This window comes from Salvelinus sp. IW2-2015, linkage group LG19 (assembly GCF_002910315.2).
Source record: "Salvelinus sp. IW2-2015 linkage group LG19, ASM291031v2, whole genome shotgun sequence".
Classification (NCBI taxonomy): Eukaryota; Metazoa; Chordata; class Actinopteri; order Salmoniformes; family Salmonidae; genus Salvelinus; species Salvelinus sp. IW2-2015.
In genome coordinates this window covers 32,806,014-32,830,296 of record NC_036859.1, presented here as the reverse complement: position 1 = coordinate 32,830,296, position 24,283 = coordinate 32,806,014, and the positions used below count along the sequence as shown (strand labels likewise).

The 24,283-nt window shown below is 44.3% G+C and overlaps 1 protein-coding gene and 1 pseudogene across 1 annotated transcript; one reads left to right on the top strand and one right to left on the bottom strand.

Annotated features, from left to right (window-relative positions):
* The first annotated feature begins 5,337 nt into the window (after window positions 1-5,337).
* Window positions 5,338-18,344, top strand: LOC111979030 (CMRF35-like molecule 5). Its single transcript, XM_024009315.3, has 7 exons — window positions 5,338-5,419; window positions 5,574-5,669; window positions 5,947-6,288; window positions 12,863-12,985; window positions 13,696-13,794; window positions 15,791-15,834; window positions 16,840-18,344. Exons 2-7 carry the CDS (start codon window positions 5,624-5,626, stop codon window positions 16,951-16,953), a joined length of 768 nt encoding a protein of 255 aa, XP_023865083.1. The 5' UTR covers window positions 5,338-5,419; window positions 5,574-5,623; the 3' UTR covers window positions 16,954-18,344.
* Window positions 18,345-18,783: 439 nt separating this feature from the next.
* The window catches only part of LOC111978935 (ras-related protein Rab-6B-like), a 22,908-nt pseudogene continuing 17,408 nt past the window's right edge, over window positions 18,784-24,283 (bottom strand).

Genomic DNA, 24,283 nt, shown 5'->3' with positions numbered 1-24,283 from the left:
AGTGGATAGCTCATGGCTGGGTTTCCCTTTGTAATCCATGATAGTTTGCAAACCCTGACACATCTGACGCGAATTCAATTTTAGTCCTGTATTGACGCTTTGCCTGTTCAATGGTTTGTCAGGGGACATAACGGGATTTCTTATAAGCTTATAAGGGATTTTTTTATAAGCAATTAGTGTCCCGCTCCTTGAAAGCGGCAATTCTAGCCTTTTGCTCAGTGCAGATGTTGCCTGTAATCCATGGCTTCTGTATGGGATATGTATGTACGGTCACTGAGGGAATGACATTGCTGCAACTCCCCAACAGGCTCAGGAGGCAAAGGTCGAGTCATGCATCCTCCGAAAACATGACCCGCCAAACTGCACTTCTTAACATCCACCCGCTTACCCCGGAAGCCAGCCACACCAATGTGTCGGAGGAAACACTGCTCAACTGATGACCGGGGTCAGCCTGCAGGTGCCCTGCCTGCCACAAGGAGTCGCTAGAGCRTGATGAGCTAAGTAAAGCCCCCCTGGCCAAACCCTCCCCTAACCCAGATGACGCTGGGCCAATTGTGCGCCACCCTAGGGGACTCCCGATCACAGCCGGTTGTGATACAGCTCAGGATTGAACCCGGGTCTGTAGTGACGCCTCTAACATTGCGATGTGCCTTAGACCACTGCGCCACTCGGCCACATCAATGCACTTATTAATGAAGCCGGTGACTGATGTGATAAACTCCTCAAATCAGATTGCAGCCGATGACCATCTCTGCAGACTGGACAATGCATTGCAGTTTGCCCTTGCAGGGGGTAGATGCAGACCCAAACCAGACGGTGATGGAGGAGGTGAGGATTAATTCAATGATTGATGTATAAAGCCGGATCAGAATTGACTGGGAGATCGAGTTTTGTCAGGTGCTGCAAGTAGTACATACGCTGGTGTGCCTTCTTGGTGACCACTGTGATGTTGTCCTCCCTTGTGAGGTTGTGGGAGATGATGGTCCCCAGGAATTTGTGATTCAGCCATGCTAACAGCTGAGCCATCAATCTCGAGTGGTAGAGATGGTGGGGGGCATTTTCTAAAGGCAACCGTCATTTCCATGGTTTTGTCCGCGTTGAGTTCCAGGTTCATGTGACTGCACCAGGCCACTAGCTGGTCGACTTCTCCACGGTACATGGACTCATCGCCGTCGGTGCTGAAACCGACCAGAGTGGTGTCATCTGCAAACTTTGCATTGTTGTAGGTGCAGTCATTTAGAAACATTTCCAAAAATGTGGAATTGGAATTTGGTTTACTTTCTGAATTGACTGGAATTGAAATGGAATTGACCCCAAACCTGATGGTAGTTGAGTGATTGGAAATGTGTGGCTGGCAGCCTTCCAGCTACCACAGAACTCCTGTACTTCATCCATTGTTGGTCTGCCTCCATCACCACCAGCATCTTCAAAGGGAACTGGGACTTTGTCAGTGGACAGGGGTCCTCAGATTCAGGGTTCTCAATGGCTGGGGGGCAGCTCCTCACTGTCACTGTCAGAGTCTGATTCCTGACTTTCAGGCTCATTGTCAGATGAGCCTGCATTTGTGAGTTGTCTCCTTTTGAAAGACATTGCTAATGCTACAGCTTAGTTCACTAGCTAAACAACATAAACAACAACACTGAATGGCTCAGAGTGGGAGTGAGAGGTTACGTGATAGACAGCCTGCACGCACCATTTGTATCAAATTATTGATATATTTACTGTTTTATTCACATGTTTTTCAAGTACAGGTGATGAATCATGCATTCCGATTCTTGCATAGATTGTAATGTGCACATATTATGTGTGTAAAATACTTTTTTGAAGGTTGTACTGATTATGATGAGCTAAGCTAATTCCTGCTATGTGTGTGGAGCCATGTTTGTTGACATACAATGCATTCTGGGTTTCACGTAATCGTCTGTTGGACCGAAAATGTTATAACAAAATGATGGCCGTAAGGGTTCACTCATTTTTTGAGGACTTACGGAAATGAATGGTGGGATGTGAACAATGGTGGACRTCGCCCCCCTTTGAACATGCAGACTATTAAGAGACCAAACTAATCTTGTCTCGTCTTAGTATCTTTGGTTTCTTTGAGGGGAGAAGAGCATGGCAGCGAGCAGAAACTACCCATCGTCGGATTACTTTCGATTTCTAGAGAGTGTTTTACTCAATTATTTCGATCAATGGTGAGCTCACCCGTGATGTGATTAATTATAAATAGTAATTTATATTAGCTAATTCATATTGTAGTTGGTCAGCGAGAGTTATACAAATATGACCGCATGTGTTATGTCAATCTTTCCGCAGTTAGCGCTAAGACAAATGTAGCCTACATTTTCCAGTTTGGATGATTGTGTTATGCTGTMGCTACTTCTGTGAATGTCTGAACATTGCATCCMAAAATAAACTGCTCACATTCTGGACATRACTTTCTAAGGACTGTGTTTGTGCAAAATGTTTCTGAAAAAAGTGGGGCCAGCTWAAATGCTGATTGTTGCATCATTCGAAACTGKCCGTTCTAAATAAGCGTTCTAAATAAGCGTTCTAATCACACCAGTTTGATCGTATGCTACAGGGACCACTGTAGAATGATCACACCCGTGTGTTGGTACATGTGAAAAGGTTAAAGTGTACATTTCCCAGCTGTCAGGTTTACATCTAAATATTGTGAAACGTATGTGATTAAACATGAAACTATTTGTGAAAAGATGTAATGTGATGTTAACCTTCTAAATATGAGTATGGATGTTCATATAAAGTTCTAAATAAGCGTTCTAATCACACCAGTTTGATCGTATGCTACAGGGACCACTGTAGAATGATCACACCCGTGTGTTGGTACATGTGAAAAGGTTAAAGTGTACATTTCCCAGCTGTCAGGTTTACATCTAAATATTGTGAAACGTATGTGATTAAACATGAAACTATTTGTGAAAAGATGTAATGTGATGTTAACCTTCTAAATATGAGTATGGATGTTCATATAAAGTTTAACTAGTGAGTGGCCACACCCCCAGGAGGCCAGACATTACATCAGGTGTCATAGAACCGCCCCTTTTTCCACAGAGTATTAAACCACTTCCTACAAAATGTACATTAAGTCAGAGAACATCGGGACGGAGTCCCCACGTTGGAACTGCTACAATTCTATAGATCAAATTATGGAGCTGACGGTACATGTTGAAATGGTTAAGAACTACAACTCTATAGGCCACGGAGACCATACAGATGTAGTTTTGGCTACACGGCTGGAAATGGTTCAACTCTGAGACTATCGATCACTACAGAATATGAGCAAATCCTAGACGTATAATTAATTACTAGTCTGCAGCTGGAAATTACATAAGTCTAGGACAAGAATACCGACAACCGCCGAAACATCTATTCTACAAAACATCCATGTGTACGCTTGACGTATCCATAATTAACACAACCAGAGACTTTCTGTCGATTGACTCTCCAGCAAACAGACCGGATTCCAACAGAGAAGACAACGACATACGGGTGTAAATATTTACAATATTTAAAAGTTTGTGGTCATTAGAGATGTTCTTGTTTTTGAAAGAAAAGCACATTTTTGGTCCATTAAAATAACATCAAATTGATCAGAAATACAGTGTAGACATTGTTAATGATGTCAATGACTATTGTAGCTGGAAACGGCAGATTTTTTATGGAATATCTACATAGGCGTACAGAGGCCCATTAAAAGCAACCATCACTCCTGTGTTCCAACGGCTCGTTGTGTTAGCTAATCCAAGTTTATCATTTTAATAGGCTAATTGATCATTAGAAATCCCTTTGCAATTATGTTAGCACAGCTGAAACCTGTTTGCCAATTAAAGAAGCAAGGAAACTGGCCTTCTTTACACTAATTGAGTATTTGGAGCATCAGCATTTGTGGGTTCGATTACAGGCTCAAAATGTCTAAAAACAAAGTATTTTCTTCTGAAACTCGTCAGTCTATTCTTGTTCTGAGAAATGAGGGCTATTCCATGCGAGAAATTGCCAAGAAACTGAAGATCTCTTTCAACTCTGTGTACTACTCCCTTCACAGAACAGCGCAAACTGGCCCTAACCAGAATAGAAAGAGGAGTGGGAGGCCCCGGTGCACAACTGAGCAAGAGGACAAGTACATTAGAGTGTTGACCAGAAGTGCTGATTGTAAAGTACGTGTTCTAATGGTACTGTTTGTGTCTGTGTTCAGATACATCAGTGGGCATCATAGTATCTGGGAATGTGGTTATGCTGCTATTGGTGCTTGTGGTCAGCCTGCTCATAGTCTATAGATGTGAATTCAACAAGGAAGCAGGTGAGAAACACTCACTCTCACACACCCACGCTGTGTCAAATAAGGGAAATTACTCTTTTCACATCCAGTTTTCAGTTCCAAGAAATCATGATGTGTATGGTGTTGTTTGTGTGTGTGTGTGTGTGTGTGTGTGTGTGTGTGTGTGTGTGTGTGTGTGTGTGTGTGTGTGTGTGTGTGTGTGTGTGTGTGTGTGTGTGTGTGTGTGTGTGTGTGTGTGTGTGTGTGTGTGTGTGTGTGTGTGTGTGTGTGTGTGTGTGTGTGTGTAAAATGTTCTAATTCTATGTTCTCTATCAAAGACCCTCAGTTATGGAACAGCTTGCCTTCTCAGGTAAAAGGAGCAGAAATCATTGAGGTTTTTAAAATCACAGTTAACAATGTACCTTTTAGCTTTAGTTTTAGACATCCTCTGTGTTTTATGTTCTTTTATTCATCCTTTGTACTTTTAATTTGATTGTTTTAATGTAAATAGTGTTGCGATTTAAAATGGACTTCAAATTAAAACGTAATTTGATATTACAGTATCTTGTATACATTGTTGACAAAAAATGACAATGCATTTTAATTCCACTTTGCAACACAACAAAACGTTGAAAAAATCAACGGGTGTGAATACTTTCTGAAGGCACTGTAGCAGATGGTCTTATCCAGAGTGACTTACAGAAGCATTTAGGGTTAAGTGCCTTGTCAACGAGAACGCCCTGATTTTTCACCTAGTCAGCTCGGGGATTCAAACCAGCATCCTTTCGGTTACTGGCCGCAAGGTTACCTGCCACCCTAACTAGTAAATCATTAACAAATAATTTCAAAGTTGTTTGAAAATCTGTCTATATACAGTATATGTTTTTATTTAATATTTATTGTAGGAATACATTATTAATAAATGGTGAGTAAACTGTATATAAATGTCTTAGAAATTGTTTATTGCCGGAAGTTATTATAAAGTGTTACTGAGAAGTGAAATGGTTTCAGGAAGTACTTAGTGAAACATCAGGACTGCTGTGGCTCAGCGTGGACACACACTCACTCTCAGAGGGGTTCTCATACACACTGCAGGAGCAGAACTTCCTGTACTGGGGTGGTAACTGGACGTAGAGGTCTGAGGTGACTACTCTGCATCTCTTATCCGTATTTTTTGAAACTGCACTGTCGGTTAGGGGCTCGTAAGTAAGTATTTCACTGTAAGGTCTACACCTGTTGTATTCGGCGCATGTGACTAATACAATTTGATTTGATTTGATTTGCCTGGAGTAAACAGGGTGTACAGGGTCTAAAGAGACTTGAACTAGCTGGGAGCCACAAGTCATCATGGTTATCCTGCTGGTCCTCACACTGAAGGTTGTCCTCCTCTTAGGTRAGTACATCAGACTGAATGAACACATCTCCAGTGACTCCTCTCTATAGTTGGATACATTTGGTTGTAACATTTTACAGTGTAACTCTATTCACTCAGTGATAATGTTGTTAGATAAAGGGGAGGGGACACTGAGGAACACAAGGTCCAGTATGTACTGATGGATGTGATGGGGAACACCAGTGGTGTACCAGAGCAGAATCCACTCTTACAGTATGTGAAATGGACGCTGGGGTGTTTGTACTGTTTGTAATGAGACTGTTGGTGTATCCTGCAGCTGCTGTGTGGAGTGTGCGTACAGCAGAGTTGATCACAGTGGAAGGATATGAGGGGGGCAAGGCAGAGATCAGATGCCCCTATAGAGAGGAGTGGAGGAGCCACCAGAAGTACCTCTGCAAAGGGGTTTGTACTGTTTTTAATAAAGACAAAGTTATTAAGACTGAGGCGGGGGAAAACAGTGCTTCAAGAGGGAGATACTCGCTGAAGGACAACAGAGAGGAAAGTGTCTTCATTGTGACCATCACCAACCTGACGTTAAACGATGCTGGGAGATACTGGTGTGGAGTGGACAAATGGGGACAAGATAACTACATTCAAGTCAACCTTGAAGTCTCTGAAGGTAGTGTAAACCTTTGATTCTCATCCTCAAAACTTTGTCACTTCCAAACTAAACATATTATAATATACATTCCTAGTCAAGCTTCTGCTATTGACCTGAGTCTTAAAACCTTTACTTAATACCCATCCCGGATCCGGGAGCATCCTCATCAAAAAAGCTGACTAGCATAGCCTAGCCTAACGGGACAGGGATATCATATAATATAATTTTCATGAAATCACAAGTCCAATACAGCAAATGAACATCTTGTGAATCCAGCCATCATTTCCGATTTTTAAAATGTTTTACAGCGAAAACACTATGTATTTCTATTAGCTAACCACAATAGCCAAAGACTCAACTGCATATTTTCACCATGTTTCTACCGCATAGGTAGCTATCACAAAACCGACCAAATAGAGATATAATTAGTCACTAACCAAGAAACAACTTCATCAGATGACAGTCTTATAACATGTTATACAATAAATTTATGTTTTGTTCGAAAATGTGCATATTTGAGGTATAAATCATAGTTTTACATTGCAGCTACCATCAAAAATATCACCAAAGCAGCCAGAATAATTACAGAGAGCAACGTGAAATACCTAAATACTCATCATAAAACATTTATGAAAAATACAAGGTGTACAGCAAATGAAAGATAAACATCTTGTGAATCCAGCCAAAATTTCAGATTTTTTAAGTGTTTTACAGCGAAAACACAATATAGCATTATATTAGCTTACCACAATAGCCAAACACACAAACGCATTTATTCACCGCATAGATAGCATTCGCAAAAACCAGCAAAAGATATAAGATTAATCACTAACCTTGAACAACTTCATCAGATGACAGTCTTATAACATCAGGTTATACAATACACTTGTGTTTTGTTCGAAAATGTGCATATTTAGAGCTGCAAACCGTGGTTATACATTGTGAAAATGTAGCAACATTTCCCCAGAATGTCAGGAGCTATTTTGGACACTCACCTAATCTGACCAAAGAACTCATCATAAATTTTACTAAAAAATACATGTTGTACAGCAAATGAAAGATACACTGGTTCTTAATGCAACCGCCGTGTTAGATTTTTTAAAATAACTTTACCATAACAAACAGCTTGCGTTATTGCGAGACAGCGCCCGCCAAAACGGCGGAGAATAGAAATAACATTTTCCACAGAAATACGAAATAACATCATAAATTGTTCTTACTTTTGCTGAGCTTCCATCAGAATCTTGTACAAGGAGTCCTATTTCCAGAATAAATCGTTGTTTGGTTTTAGAATGTCCTTTTCTCCTGTCGAATTCGCGCCACAATGCTAGCCAATGTTGATGAAGTTCCCAGTTTCTCTCGATGCAAAGAACGGAAAACTCCAAAAGTCCCAATAAACGTTGAATAATCTGATAAAACTCGGTTGAAAAAACATACTTTACGATGTTATTATCACATGTATCAAATAAAATCAGAGCCGGAGATATTAGCCGTGTATACCGAACGCTTATCAGAAGACAATATGGAGGTGCTTCGCGCGCCTAGGTAGAGAAAGGAAATTCCTGACCTGCCACTCCAAAAGCTCTTGTTCGACCTCAGATCAAGCTAGACACCCCATTCCACCTTCCACTGCCTGTTGATATCTAGTGGAAGGCGTATGAAGTGCATGCATATCGATAAATATAAGCCAGTTGAATAGGCAGGCCCTGGAACAGAGCCTCGTTTTCAGATTTTTCACTTCCTGTTGTTAGGGTTGCGTCAATTCAATCTGGTATAAGGATAAGTATGACGATGAGTCACCAATTGTATGCTATGTATTTTTTATTAACTAAGTAATAAATGGCAAATGCAACTTTCGTATATACGGGTTCCCTGTACCACCCCGCAGGGTAGAACAGAGAACTGACTTGTTCCTGACAAAGACATTATAATATACTCTGACAGAGTTAGTTCCTGCTTCCGAGCCGGCCTGTCACAGAGTAGAGACTGGGCGTGGTTTAGACTCACCCAGCCTATCGCCGGCGCTCAGGCTAGTCCGAGCCTCTTTGCGCTCTTTGGTGTCCCGGCGCTGTTGCTGTGTAGATTACGCTCCCTCACCCCAGAGACTGAGGTCAGACAGCTCTGCAACATTGTCTGCGCTATTTGCACCTGCATACAAAGCCCACTGTTCTCGCTCAAGGCTAACCACAGCTTCCCAGCACACTTATCTGGGGCTAACTGTTACTTCCAGCACACACACACAGACACCCAGGCGCCCAGGCCAACAGTTGCTAATATTCAATCACATGTGATATAGTAAGGGCTATAGTGCATAATTCAGAACCTCACACTGTATGGAAGTTTGCTGCAAAATGAGTTCTGTTTTACTCACAGATATAATTCAAACAGTTTTAGAAACTTGAGAGTGTTTTCTATCCAATAGTAATAATAATATGCATATTGTATGATCTAGAATAGAGTACGAGGCAGTTTAATTTGGGCACGATTTTTTCCAAAGTGAAAATAGCGCCCCCCTATTGACAAGAAGTTTTYAACTTGAGAACCTGAACATTATTCCATTTTTTATGCACATTATTCATTGACACAATGCATGCATTGTTCTGTTATGCGCATGTAGCAATTGCAGGGGCAATCTGCAATTGCTACATACAGTACCAGTCAAAAGTTTGAACACACTTACTCAATCAAGGGTTTTTCTTTATTTTTACTATTTTCTACATTGTAAAATAATAGTGAAGACATCAAAACTATTAAATAACACATATGGAATCATGTACTAACCAAAAAACAGTTTTTAAAATATATTTGAGATTTGAGATTCTTCCAAGTAGCCACTTTTGCCTTGATGACAGCTTTGCACACTCTTGGCATTCACTCAACCAGCTTCATGAGGTAGTCACCTGGAATGCATTTCAATTAACAGGTGTTTCTTTCCTTCTTAATGCAGTTGAGCCAATCAGTTGTGTTGTGACAAGGTAGGGGTGGTATACAGAAGATAGCCCTATTTGTAGAATGCTGTGGTAGCCATGCTGGTTAAGTGTGGCTTGAATTCTAAATAAATCACTGACAGTGTCACCAGTAAAGCACCCCCACACCATCACACCTCCTCCTCCATGCTTCACGGTGGAAACTACACATGCGGAGATCATCCGTTCACCTACTCTGCGTCTCACAAAGACACGGAGGTTGGAACCCAAAATCTCAAATTTCGACTATTCAGACCAAAGGACAGATGTCTAATTGAGAGAATGCCAAGAGTGTGCAAAGCTGTATACAAGACAGAGGATGTGTCACGACTTCCACCGAAGTCGGTCCCTCTCCTTGTTCGTTCGGCGGTCGATGTCACCGACCTTCTAGCCATCGCCGATCTACTTTTCATTTTCCATTGGTTTAGTCTTGTCTTCCRTCACACCTGGTTCCAATTCCATCAGTGACATGTTGTGTATTTAACCCTCTGTTCCCCCCCCATGTCCTTGTCCATAATTGTTTGTTGTCAGTGCTTGTGCACGTTTTGTTCTGGTGTGCGTCGGGGTTATGTACCCATGTATTGTATTGTTCTGTATCCGGTGGGTTTTGATAATTAAACTTAGCCGTTGGAAACGGCTGACTTCTCTGCCGCCAGTACGCACCCTTGACAGGATGGCTACTTTGAAGAATCTCAAATATAAAATATATTTTAATTTATTTCACACTTTTTTGCTTACTACATGATTCCGTATGTGTTATTTCATAGTTTGTCTTCACTATTATTCTACAAATACAAAAAAAGAAAAGCCCTTGAATGAGTAGGTTTGTCCAAACTTTTGACTGGTACTGTACATTTTTGTACTTTTAAATAAATAATATATTCCCATTGATTCTTGAAGTATATAACTTATAAGTGCCTCATGAGCTTAGTTCAAATGTCATACCCCACTAAAATTCAAAATATAAGCTTGTTTTACTCCATTGTTTGTAAACAAACAAACACTGGATAGACAAACCATGGTTAAAACTACAGCTTTGATCTAATGGATGGTCAGTGTCTATATTTCTCCAGTCCCATCCGTCAGCTGTTTAACAAAAACAGTGATGGGGTGACTGCTTTGTTGTTGTTTGATCTGCAGATTTCCCCTTTAACATCTCAACAAGATTTCACCCTAAATCAGGTCATATCCTTCAAGTGGCGTGAACAATGGATTAAACACACAGTACAGTACATGTATTGGAGAACCACAGATCACACATCATTAATGCATTAGACTAGGAATTGTCATTGGAGTTTCCAACCCACTCTAGTTCTGTTATGGCATATCATTATCTTGTAATAAATTGGTTGAACATCTTTCTGAGCGCTAGGCCTAGATGTTTGTTTAAAATGACAGATTGGTGTTGTGAGAACCTCACTGAGGTGACAGGCTGTGAAGAACGGTCAGTCTCCATCCATTGTGTGTATGAAGAAAAACAATGCCACGTAAAATGCCACGTTCTCACTGTTCGACAACAAGACAGCCAGAGTTGTCACCGTSACCATCACTAGCCTAATCAAAGAGGATGCTGGGAGATGTCTCTGTGGCGTGCAGGACAACCACACTCTTCATACCCTGTCAGCAGTCCAGCTAGATATCAAGAGTAAGACTGTTCTTTAATTTGCCTGTTCTGCATTGTGAGACAGATTGATCAGGACACAGTTGTATGTCAGTGAAGTGAGAAGCTTGGATGGATACAATGATGGAGAGAGCTGGGTGTGCCTATGTGAGTAGAGGCGGGAAAAACAACCTGTAGTATATTAAATGTGTCTACATCTTAGGCCTAGCTACATGGTCTGTAACCTGATTTGATGTGAGCATAAAGTAAGCGTGTGCAGCTATGTGTTGAATTAAAATTTTACAGACGCTCTTATCCAGAGCAATTTACAGTAGTGAGTGCATACATTTTCATATTTGTTTGTACTGCTTCCCGTGAGAGTCGAACCCACAACTCTGGTGTTGCAAGTGCCATGGTCTACCAACTGAGCCACACTGTAATGACCATGATGGGAGACAGATARCTGGCTTCAAGCATATGACGCAGCAGGTGTTTATTGTAAAGGACCATAGGAGGAGGCAGGTAGCTGGGTCCAGGGGCAGGCAGAAGGTCATACACAGGGGGTCCAACAAGACAACAGTACAGGCAGGGAAAAGGCTAGTAATGTCGCCCGGGAGATCAGGCAATAGGCTGATAACAGGAAATCCGATAGTTTTTGCCTGCCTCAATAGCCTATCATACACAGGAGGATTACATTACGGGAAAAACAGAGCACCGAATAGAAGTGTGTCACAAAACAAACAATACCTCACAATGATGGGGTGCAAAGAACTGAACAAAATTGTGTGTGATAATGACATACAGGTGTGTGAACAGGTGATTGGGATCTGGAGAGTGAGCTGTGTTCAGGGGATCTATGTGTTTGAGAGTGTAAGCTTGAAAGTGGGCTGGAAAGTGAGCTGCGTTCAGGGGATCTACGTGTTTGAGTGTGAGTTGGAAGCAGACGTTACACACACAGGACCACAATGTCTGTACCCAGGAGACTGCCAACTTATCTTAGGTCCAGGGCCAGCTCCTTCTTCACCTCTTGGTCGGCCAGTCCAAGTGGATTATTATTTGTTCAGATGGTGACGAAAAATAAATATGTACAAAAAAGAAAATTAGAAAAAAGCATGCCCAAACTAAAGACTCAAAAACAAATGAAAGGCCTCATGGCTACCAAACAAACACCAGCAGCCTCATGGCTCTGCCAGCTGGGACACTCACCTTAATTGGCAGCACCTGTGTGTAACTAGAAACTTGGCTCAGCATCTAGACTCGGTTGGTGCTGCCACCTSAGGATGTAGTGTGAAAGTGTATCATGGTAGTGTGTTGTTTGTCAATGTCCTAACTCTAACCTTCCCTCCATATCATAACACTATCAACACACAACGGATCCTTTCTACACTACGCTAGTTTGTAAACATATTTTTGTACTGTAAAGAGACAGATCTGGTGTCAAATCTGACTTTGAATCAGATTCCCGCCTCTGAGTGGTATAGTGTACAAACAATGTCTCTCCAACAACACATCTGTCACTGATTCCCCGTACTCCTGCTCATTCCGTGTACCAGTTCCGGAGGTCTACGTCACCGGCCTCTAGGCAGTACTGAACTGTCCTATTACGCACACCTGGTTCCCATTCCCCCTGATTAGTAATTGTATATATGTGCCCTCTGCTCACCATTGTGTGGTCGGTTATTGTTCCCATGACCGTTGATCTTGTGAGTGCCTGTGCGGTGTTGTATTGTGTCATTGTTATTATGGGTCTTGTCCCGTGTATTTATTAGAGGTTTAACCTCTTTTGTTTGGGTTACATCCCTGTGTTTTTGTACATGTGTTTGTTTTGGACTTCGTCCCTGTGCCTTTACATGGCATGTTGTATTTTTGGGTGGAGTTAAAACCCCCTATTATGTATTTCTGTCTCCAATCCTTTTATACAACGTGACAACATCCCCCTGCAAGAACTACTTTAATACCAGCAGACAGCATTTTTGTTTTGTTAGCCATGTGGAAAATTGTCACTTTGTTTTGTGGTCCTTTTTAGCAGCACCAACAATCACCACCAAAACAGAACCTACTACAACCGCATCAAACCCTGGTTCACCAACTCCATCATCCTTAGCCATCTCACCACCATCATCCATCTCATCAACACACAATGGATCTGGTAAATAAACTCTTATGGCTGTGTTTTTCACTAATTCAATCAGATCTGAAAAAGATGATTTGAAAATATCTGATTGGTCAAAAGTTGCGTGAACACAGCCTATGAGCCTTTTAAACTTACTGTATGCTGGTTTCTCTTTGAAACTGGTTTCACAACATGTACTTTTGTAGTGTAAGTTACTGATTTGGAGCCAAATCTGACTTTAGGTAGTGTGGGACACTTCCACACCAGATTCCCCACTGAGTGGTATAGTGCAAAGACAATGTCTCTCGAGCAACTCATTAGATCTTTTTCAGAGCTTATCTGATTGGTCGAAATACCAATTAGTGAAAAAAAAGATCAGAATTGGGCTGCCTGTGTAAATCAGCCTTAAACAAATGGGGACAATGTCCACACCTGTGATTTGATGCATTACTTAAGTATGCAATATGGTTTAGATGAGGCGCTCCTGTATAGTTGAACAGCTAGCCTTCTTTTGGTAGTCTATATACTATGGTGTATGCAAATAGCTACACCCATGCATGAATGTTGGCCACCACATCCAAGGCTAATGTAAGGATAGGATGTAAACAGAAAAGATGCACATAAAATGTAACATTTTATCAAAGAGGCAGATCTTACATTACATATAAGTGTAAAAAGGCCCTATGAAAGTTGAACAGAAGTGCTGATTGTAAAGTATTGGCGCTACTTGTGTGTCTGTGTTCCAGGAACATCAGTGATCATCATAGTATCTATGAGTCTGGTTACATTGCTGCTTGTAGTCAGTCTGCTTATAGTCTACAGATGGAAATGCAACAAGGAAACAGGTGAGAAACACACACGCTGTCAAAAAATTTAAATGCCCCTTTTCACACTTTTCATTTCAAATAAATAATTTGCATATTCATGATTGCACATTTCGTCACAATATTGTTTTGAGTTCTCTTGAGGACTGATGCCCGACTGACTAGTGCGTTCTCAACCGACTAGTGCGTTCTCAACCGGCTAGTGCGTTCTCAACCGGCTAGTGCGTTCTCAACCGGCTAGTGCGTTCTCAACCGGCTAGTGCGTTCTCAACCGACTAGTNCTAGTGCGTTCTCAACCGGCTAGTGCGTTCTCAACCGGCTAGTGCGTTCTCAACCGACTAGTGCGTTCTCAACCGACTAGTGCGTTCTCAACCGGCTAGTGCGTTCTCAACCGACTAGTGCGTTCTCAACCGGCACTGATTAAGATTTAGTCTAAAGTACATTATAGTGATTTGGAAACAAATAATTAGTTGGAAAACCTGTTATCATTGTGATGTCATCCGATTGACTTTAGGTGTAGTATAACGTTAGCTAGCTAGGAGTGTTAGTAAATTCACTCTGGCTATCTACTCTGATTTCAGAGCACTCATCTGTGACAGGAGTGCAGAACAGAATTTACAAACTGCAACACCTGTTGAATATGACCGTGTCAGTAAACATTGGCAAAAAATGCCATTAAATTGTTGCGGGCAGCAGTTAAAGTATCCAAAACTCTAGATAACTTAAACAGCCTAACCAGCTCTGCTAGAATGAGTGAAATGGTCAGTGTCACAACCTGATCTGGTTCACCTGTCTTTGTGCGTGTCTCCACCCTCCTCCAGGTTTTGCCCATCTTCCCCATTATCCCCAATGTATTTATACCTGTGTTCTGTTTGCCTGTCAGTTCGTTTTGTTTCGTCAAGCCTACCAGCGGATTTCCCGTGCTCCTGTCTCTAGTTCCTGTTGTCTTGTTTTGACCATTCTGCCTGTCCTGAGCCTGCCTGCCATTCTGTACCTTGTCACACCACCCTGGATTACTGTCCTCTACCTGCCTTGAGCCTGCCTACCGTTCTGTACCTTGTCACACCACCCTGGATTACTGNTTCTGTACCTTGTCACACCACCCTGGATTACTGTCCTCTACCTGCCTTGAGCCTGCCTACCGTTCTGTACCTTTCGGACTCTGCTCTGGATTACTGACCTTTGCCTGCCCCCCTGTTTTTGTGAAACTTTTGTTACTTCGAAACTGTCTGCATCTGGGTCTTCTCCTGAGCCTTGACAGAGTGAGAAATTCCCTCATTTGTGTCGGCAGTATCTAGCAAGTTGGCCAGTTAGCTTGGCCTCTTGACTGCTGTTGTGAAATCAGAATGCTCGGATCAACCCTACTCCTCGGACAGAGCGTCCAGTGTTCTCTCTGAAYGCTCTGAGAGTGAAACGCTCTGAATTTACTATRACAATCTGACAATGTTCTRAATTTACRAAYGCCCAGAAAACACTGWGCGCACTCTGGCACTCCAGAGTGAATTTATGAACACACCYGTAGTATAATGTTAGCTAGCTAGATAAGAGGGAGGGGAGCACACTGAATTATAGCTAATTAACATTAGCATTGCTAGATAGTTTTGACAAACTTTGCTAGCTAATGACAACATTGCCATCTGTCTAAAGTAAATTTGACAACATATTGATACTTTTTTTTACTACAAAATAGCTGCATAATGGCAATGTCATGCATTTCCAAGCTACTATAGTGTAATTTAGACAAAACTCATAGCCTCTGTTAAGAATGACTGGGCACCACTTGACTTTTGGGCATCAGTATGGCTGAGCGTCTTGAGAATGTTGATGACAATGGCATAACGCAGCTGAGTGACAGAGGTACAAATCATCCTTTGGCCCTGATTGAACATTAGACGTCTCATTGTGAACAGTGTGACAGTGTGCCCTCGGCTCCCTGTTCTTGGAAATGCAGCTCTCAAATCCACCTGAACAGACTGCTGGAGCCAAATAGTGAGCTGTGTTTGTCTGTGTTCTACAGCTGTCTCCTCTGCACTGACGGTGAACACTGGGATCAACAGAGAGGTCAGTGTGTGTGCCCTGTTGGTGGAAATGCAGCTCTCAAAACCACCTGAACAGATTGCTGGATACCCAATACTGAGCAATGTATAACACACTGTGTAGCTTATTGATATGCCACACCTGTCAGGTGGATGGCTTATTTTGGCAAAGTTGAAATGCTCACTAACAGGGATGTAAACACATTTGTGTACAAAATTTGAGAGAAATAAGCTTTTGTGCATATGGAACATTTCTGGGATCTTTTTTCAGCTCATGAAAAACATTTTGTTACTTTGAAGCTGTCTGCATCTGGGTCTTCTCMTGAGGCTTGACAGTGAAGTTCCATCATTTGTGTCAGAAGTATCTAGCAAGCTAGCCAACTTTAGCCAGTTAGCTTGGTCGCTTGACTGCTGTTGTGAAGTCAGAATGCTCGGATCAACCCTACTCCTCGGACAGAGCGTCCAGTGTTCTCTCTGAACGCTCTGAGAGTGAAACGCTCGGAATTTACTATGACAATCTGACAATGTTCTGAATTTACGAATGCACACTCTGGCACTCCAGAGTGAATTTACAAACACCTGTARTATAATGTTAGCTAGCTAGATAAGAGTGAGGGGAGCACACCGAATTCTAGCTAATTAACATTAGCATTGCTAGGTATTTGACTAACTTTGCTAGCTAATGACATTGCCATCTGTCTAAAGTAAATTTGACAATTTTGATGACATTGTTTCCTACAAAATATCTGCCTAATGTAGCAATGTCATTGAGTGTGTGATCATGCTGTTTAATCAGCTTMTTGATATGYCACACCTGTCAGGTGGATGGATTATTTTGGCAAAGTAGAAGTGCTCACTAACAGATGTAAACAAATGTGTGTACGAAATTTAGACTTTGTGCATATGGAACATTTCTGGGATCTTTTATATCGGCTCATGAAACATGGGACCAACACTTTACATGTGTTTTTGTTCAGTGTATGTTCCCTCTCGTAAATCCTCCCATCCCCCTCATTTTCCTCCTCTCCAGGGTTGTGATCRTGACTATGAGGAAATAAATGACCAACCCCTACAGTCCAACATCTACGCCAACTTACCCACAAGCCCCTCTGAATCTCAACTATGCCGGTGTCAACTTCCATAAGGACCCCAGCTGCCCCAATGAAGCCAGTGCTGTCATTTAAGAAAGCACTTCTTCTGGTGACTATGCCACTGTCAACATTGGTCAAAACCCTSCCTACTCCTCCCATCTACTCCAGTCAGCAGAAACACCTGAGTCACTGTCAACCAATCAGAAGGGACATACACACACTGGCAACCAATCACAGTGACATGTTATTAACTATGTGTGCCACCTCTTGAGCGGTGAGATTTAATTTGAGCAAACATCTGCATAATCTGCTTCATGTCCTCACAGATGTGCTACCTTGACTACTGTCTTTCATGTCTCTGCTCACCTTGTCTTAATGTTTAGGTCACTTAGGCCTAATTTGCATGTTAATATCTGTTAAAATCTAAGTAAATATTGGCTCACTATATGCATTATAACTGTCTTATGGTTTTTAACACATAATTAAATAGACATAATTAAGGGATAATCAATGAGGGACTATGCATTCTGTGGTAAACAATGCACGATTTGGAAGTTGTGTGCCACCACGCACAGCGCCGTGGCACTAACCTTCCACGGAGTTGCATTATTTTCCAGGGAAMGCATAGAGCCCCGAGTTGATTATCCCGCTTATACCACGGCTATAACACTTTCTGCTAGAAATGAAAAAATAGCTAGCTGGAAAGTTTCCTAGATRGCTACAGTAGTTACCTAACAGACTTGCTACAGTAGATTAGCTAAGCAAACCATCAGTCCTCCTAGCTTGCTATTAATGAAAATCAATATTGCCAATTATGTTTTCAATTTGACTTTTGCTTTCAAAAGCAGGTTAGACCCCTGGTAGTGTCAAATAGGTAATAGTCTCTAACCATGGTCTCCATTTCCCCCCACCATGTGCCCACTATGCCCAACATCATTTAATAGTTATTGACTCGATACCGGTACCCTCTGTATATAGCCTCGTTATTTTTATTGTATTACTTTTATCTTTTACTTTTTTACTTTAGTTTATTTAGTAAATATTTTTTAACTCTTTCTTGAACTGCATTGTTGGTTAAAGGTTTTAAAGTAAGCATTTCACAGTAAGGTCTACACCTGTTGTATTCAGAGCATGTGACAAATACAATTTGATTTGAACTGTAAATGAGAGGWTYWWRTTMTRYAKAAYWWRAWCATGTTATATTCTGACTTAGTCTGATATACAGTATGTATTTGAAAGGATCATAAATATAACTACGAGTAAAGCAAGAGACACTTTTGAAAGACGAGACCATTTTGAAATGGGTAAGTGTGGATGGTTAGAAGAGTGAAGCCCTTTTAATCTTTTATTTATTAATCATTGTTAGATTACTCATACCGGTGAACAATGACCACTTTTACTAAGGGACGTTCACGACATACATATTATATACAGTGCAGTACAGTGGATCGTTATGTGTGTTGCCGGGGGAACGGAGGGAGAGAAGGGGAGGGCATGTGAAATTCCATTGGCTTTTTTCTTCTTGTACCACAGCACAGTTGTTCTATAAAAGTTGCCCATTGAGAGTTACACATTTTCACAGCTACAGTAACTTAAGGRTGAATCTACGGTAAATCAACTCCTGTGGGGAATATGAATTGGAACACATTGTTGATATGAGTATGCTATTATTACGCTATAAAACATTCTAAGTTAGTCGAGCAGCTCCGGGGTTCGAGAGGCATGAGATCAGCGTGCATGCGTGCTGCAGACATTCAGACAGGGCAGCCATCTTGAAAATGGACTGGCCCACTTCTCCCCATTTRAGCCTCATTTTTGGTGCTTTCCCTTTTATATAAAAAAATACAAAACATAACGGCGAAAATAATTCGAGTTTCATTCCATTTTCCTTTTTTTTTTCTTTTTTTTTTTCTTGTCCGGCACTTAGCTACATATTGACAAAGTATACAATATTTTACAACTGAAGACTGAAATAACACTTGATTCGTCTAATCGGATATATACGGTATAAGGCCCATATCCAATCAGAAAAGTCAACTGGAAGCTAACCAGTAGGAAGCAACACAACAAGCCTATGGTGTGAAGGAAGCTGTCTGACAGCTCTGCATTAACACGAGCACCCGCCCTCTGGGACAGTGGGTTCTGCTGGTTTGTCCAGCTTTATGTCAATCACTGGAAAATTAAGGAATTAAGGAAAACTTGGGGAACACATAGAAAATGGTTAAACATTATCTGCATATTCCATTCTAAACAACAAAACTGTCACATAACAGTCAACAAAAATTACTTTAATGCAATATAATAGACCCTCTATCTTTCTCTCTCACACCCACACACACAATTCCACACTATATGTAACTACAGTACGCCCTCCTTCCAACCACAATAGTGTATTCTTCGTCATGTCTCCCTAGTACAGCTCTGCTACCCAACTCGAGCCCTAAGGGCCCCGACATTATACATCGGGTTAGGAAGGGCCTGTTTTTTAAATCAATAACTGRGGTATTGGCCAGGCTTGGGTATCATTTTCAAGAATTATTCAATTGATCAATAACATTTTGAAGCTGAGCCATTCACACCCTCCTGCTCTTATTCACAGTGTCTCTGTACAATCATCTCTTAACATCATAACACGGTGTCAGAAGTGCTTCAACTGGAGAGATTATTTCACACGTTTGACAGAGTTTAGAGTGATCTAAAGAAGCTACTTAACAACTCAGTTAGTCCCTCTCTCGTCTGGTGAGCAACCAACTCAGTCAGTCCCTCTCTCGTCTGGTGAGCAGAGGCAGCCAACTCAGTCAGTCCCTCTCTCGTCTGGTGAGCAGCCAACTCAGTCAGTCCCTCTCTCGTCTGGTGAGCAACCAACTCAGTCAGTCCCTCTCTCGTCTGGTGAGCAACCAACTCAGTCAGTCCCTCTCTCGTCTGGTGAGCAGCCAACTCAGTCAGTCCCTCTCTCGTCTGGTGAGCAGCCAACTCAGTCAGTCCCTCTCTCGTCTGGTGAGGAAACCAACTCAGTCAGTCCCTTCTTCGTCTGGTGAGCAGCCAACTCAGTCAGTCCCTCTCGTCTGGTGAGCAGCAAACTCAGTCAGTCCCTCTCTCGTCTGGTGAGCAACCAACTCAGTCAGTCCCTCTCTCGTCTGGTGAGCAGCCAACTCAGTCAGTCCCTCTCTCGTCTGGTGAGCAACCAACTCAGTCAGTCCCTCTCTCGTCTGGTGAGCAGCCAACTCAGTCAGTCCCTCTCTCGTCTGGTGAGCAGCAAACTCAGTCAGTCCCTCTCTCGTCTGGTGAGCAACCACTCAGTCAGTCCCTCTCTCGTCTGGTGAGCAACCAACTCAGTCAGTCCCTCGTATTGTGAGCAGCCAACTCAGTCAGTCCCTCGTCTTGTGAGCAGCCAACTCAGTCAGTCCTCTCTCGTCTGGTGAGCAACCAACTCAGTCATGTCCCTCGTCTTGTGAGCAGCCAACTCAGTCAGTCCTCTCTCGTCTGGTGAGCAACCAACTCAGTCAGTCCCTCGTATTGTGAGCAGCCAACTCAGTCAGTCCCTCGTCTTGTGAGCAGCCAACTCAGTCAGTCCCTCGTCTTTGTGAGCAGCCAACTCAGTCAGTGCCTCTCTCGTCTGGTGAGCAACCAACTCAGTCAGTACCTCTCTCGTCTGGTGAGCAGCCAACTCAGTCAGTCCCTCTCTCGTCTGGTGAGCAACCAACTCAGTCAGTCCCTCTCTCGTCTGGTGAGCAACCAACTCAGTCAGTCCCTCTCTCGTCTGGTGAGCAACCAACTCAGTCAGTCCCTCTCTCGTCTGGTGAGCAGCCAACTCAGTCAGTCCCTCGTCTTGTGAGCAGCCAACTCAGTCAGTCCCTCTCTCGTCTGGTGAGCAACCAACTCAGTCAGTCCCTCTCTCGTCTGGTGAGCAGCCAACTCAGTCAGTCCCTCGTCTGGTGAGCGCCATCTCAGACAGTCCCTCGTCTGGTGAGCAGCCAACTCAGTCAGTCAGTCCCTCGCTCTGGTGAGCAACCAACTCAGTCAGCCTCTCTCGTCTGGTGAGCAACCAACTCAGTCAGTCCCTCGTCTTGTGAGAAGCCAACTCAGTCAGTCCTCTCTTGTCTGGTGAGCAACCAACTCAGTCAGTCCCTCTCTCGTCTGGTGAGCAGCCAACTCAGTCAGTCCCTCGTCTTGTGAGCAGCCAACTCAGTCAGTCCCTCTCTCGTCTGGTGAGCAACCAACTCAGTCAGTCCCTCTCTCGTCTGGTGAGCAGCCAACTCAGTCAGTCCCTGCTTGTGACAGCCAACTCAGTCAGTCCCTCTCTCGTCTGGTGAGCAACCAACTCAGTCAGTCCCTCTCTCGTCTGGTGAGCAGCCAACTCAGTCAGTCCCTCTCTCGTCTGGTGAGCAGCCAACTCAGTCAGTCCCTCTCTCGTCTGGTGAGCAACCAACTCAGTCAGTCCCTCTCTCGTCTGGTGAGCAACCAACTCAGTCAGTCCCTCGTCTTGTGAGCAGCCAACTCAGTCAGTCCCTCGTCTTGTGAGCAGCCAACTCAGTCAGTCCCTCTCTCGTCTGGTGAGCAACCAACTCAGTCAGTCCCTCTCTCGTCTGGTGAGCAACCAACTCAGTCAGTCCCTCTCTCGTCTGGTGAGCAGCCACTCAGTCAGTCCCTCGTCTGGTGAGCAGCCAACTCAGTCAGTCCCTCTCTCGTCTGGTGAGCAACCAACTCAGTCAGTCCCTCTCTCGTCTGGTAGCAGCCAAACTCAGTCAGCCCCTCGTCTTGTGAGCAGCCAACTCAGTCAGTCCCTCGTCTTGTGAGCAGCCAACTCAGTCAGTGCCTCTCTCGTCTGGTGAGCAACCAACTCAGTCAGTCCCTTCTCGTCTGGTGAGCACCCACTCAGTCAGTCCCTCTCTCGTCTGGTGAGCAGCCAAACTCAGTCAGTCCCTCGTCTTGTGAGCAGCCAACTCAGTCAGTCCCTCTCTCGTCTGGTGAGCAACCAACTCAGTCAGTCCCTCTCTCGTCTGGTGAGCAGCCAACTCAGTCAGTCCTCGTCTAGTGAGCAGCCAACTCAGTCAGTCAGTCCCTCGTCTTGGTGAGCAACCAACTCAGTCAGTCCCTCTCTCGTCTGGTGAGCAACCAACTAGTCAGTCCCTCTCTCGTCTGGTGAGCAGCCAACTCAGTCAGTCCCTCTCTCGTCTTGTGAGCAGCCAACTCAGTCAGTCTCTCTCTCGTCTGGTGAGCAGCCAACTCATAGTCAGTCCCTCGTCTTGTGAGCAGCCAACTCAGTCAGTCCTCGTCTTGTGAGCAGCCAACTCAGTCAGTCCCTCTCTCGTCTGGTGAGCAACCAACTGAGTCAGTCCCTCTCTCGTCTGGTGAGCAACCAACTCAGTCAGTCCCTCTCTCGTCTGGTGAGCAGCCAACTCAGTCAGTCCCTCGTCTGTGAGCAGCCAACTCAGTCAGTCCCTCTCTCGTCTGGTGAGCAACCAACTCAGTCAGTCCCTCTCTCGTCTGGTGAGCAGCCAACTCAGTCAGTCCCTCTTCGTCTGGTGAGCAACCAACTCAGTCAGTCCCTCTCTCGTCTGGTGAGCAGCCAACTCAGTCAGTCCCTCTCTCGTCTTGGTGAGCAGCCAAACTCAGTCAGTCCCTCTCTCGTCTGGTGAGCAACCAACTCAGTCAGTCCTCTCTCGTCTGGTGAGCAACCAACTCAGTCAGTCCCTCGGTCTGTGAGCAGCCAACTCAGTCAGTCCCTCTCTCGTCTGGTGAGCAACCAACTCAGTCAGTCCCTCGTTTGGTGAGCAGCCAACTCAGTCAGTCCCTCGTCTTGTGAGCAGCCAACTCAGTCAGTCCCTCTCTCGTCTGGTGAGCAACCAACTCAGTCAGTCCCTCTCTCGTCTGGTGAGCAACCAACTCAGTCAGTCCCTCTCTCGTCTGGTGAGCAGCCAACTCAGTCAGTCCCTCCCTCGTCTGTGAGCAGCCAACTCAGTCAGTCCCTCTCTCGTCTGGTGAGCAACCAACTCAGTCAGTCCCTCTCTCGTCTGGTGAGCAGCCAACTCAGTCAGTCCCTCTCTCGTCTGGTGAGCAGCCAACTCAGTCAGTCCCTCTCTCGTCTGGTGAGCAACCAACTCAGTCAGTCTCCTCGTCTTGTGAGCAGCCAACTCAGTCAGTCCCTCGTCTTGTGAGCAGCCAACTCAGTCAGTGCCTCTCTCGTCTGGTGAGCAACCAACTCAGTCAGTCCTCTCTCGTCTGGTGAGCAGCCAACTCAGTCAGTCCCTCTCTCGTCTGGTGAGCAACCAACTCAGTCAGTCCCTCTCTCGTCTGGTGAGCAACCAACTCAGTCAGTCCCTCTCTCGTCTGGTGAGCAACCAACTCAGTCAGTCCCTCTCTCGTCTGGTGAGCAACCAACTCAGTCAGTCCCTCTCTCGTCTGGTGAGCAGCCAACTCAGTCAGTCCCTCGTCTTGTGAGCAGCCAACTCAGTCAGTCCCTCTCTCGTCGGTGAGCAACCAACTCAGTCAGTCCCTCTCTCGTCTGGTGAGCAGCCAACTCAGTCAGTCCCTCGTCTGGTGAGCGCCATCTCAGCAGTCCCTCGTCTGGTGAGCAGCCAACTCAGTCAGTCAGTCCCTCGTCTGGTGAGCAACCAACTCAGTCAGTCCCTCTCTCGTCTGGTGAGCAACCAACTCAGTCAGTCCCTCGTCTTGTGAGCAGCCAACTCAGTCAGTCCCTCTCTCGTCTGGTGAGCAACCAACTCAGTCAGTCCCTCTCTCGTCTGGTGAGCAGCCAACTCAGTCAGTCCCTCGTCTTGTGAGCAGCCAACTCAGTCAGTCCCTCTCTCGTCTGGTGAGCAACCAACTCAGTCAGTCCCTCTCTCGTCTGGTGAGCAGCCAACTCAGTCAGTCCCTCGTCTGTGTGAGCAGCCAACTCAGTCAGTCCCTCTCTCGTCTGGTGAGCAACCAACTCAGTCAGTCCCTCTCTCGTCTGGTGAGCAGCCAACTCAGTCAGTCCCTCTCTCGTCTGGTGAGCAGCCAACTCAGTCAGTCCCTCTCTCGTCTGGTGAGCAACCAACTCAGTCAGTCCCTCTCTCGTCTGGTGAGCAACCAACTCAGTCAGTCCCTCGTCTTGTGAGCAGCCAACTCAGTCAGTCCCTCGTCTTGTGAGCAGCCAACTCAGTCAGTCCCTCTCTCGTCTGGTGAGCAACCAACTCAGTCAGTCCCTCTCTCGTCTGGTGAGCAACCAACTCAGTCAGTCCCTCTCTCGTCTGGTGAGCAGCCAACTCAGTCAGTCCCTCTTCTGTGAGCAGCCAACTCAGTCAGTCCCTCTCTCGTCTGGTGAGCAACCAACTCAGTCAGTCCCTCCTCTCTCGTCTGGTAAGCAGCCAAACTCAGTCACCCCCTCGTCTTGTGAGCACC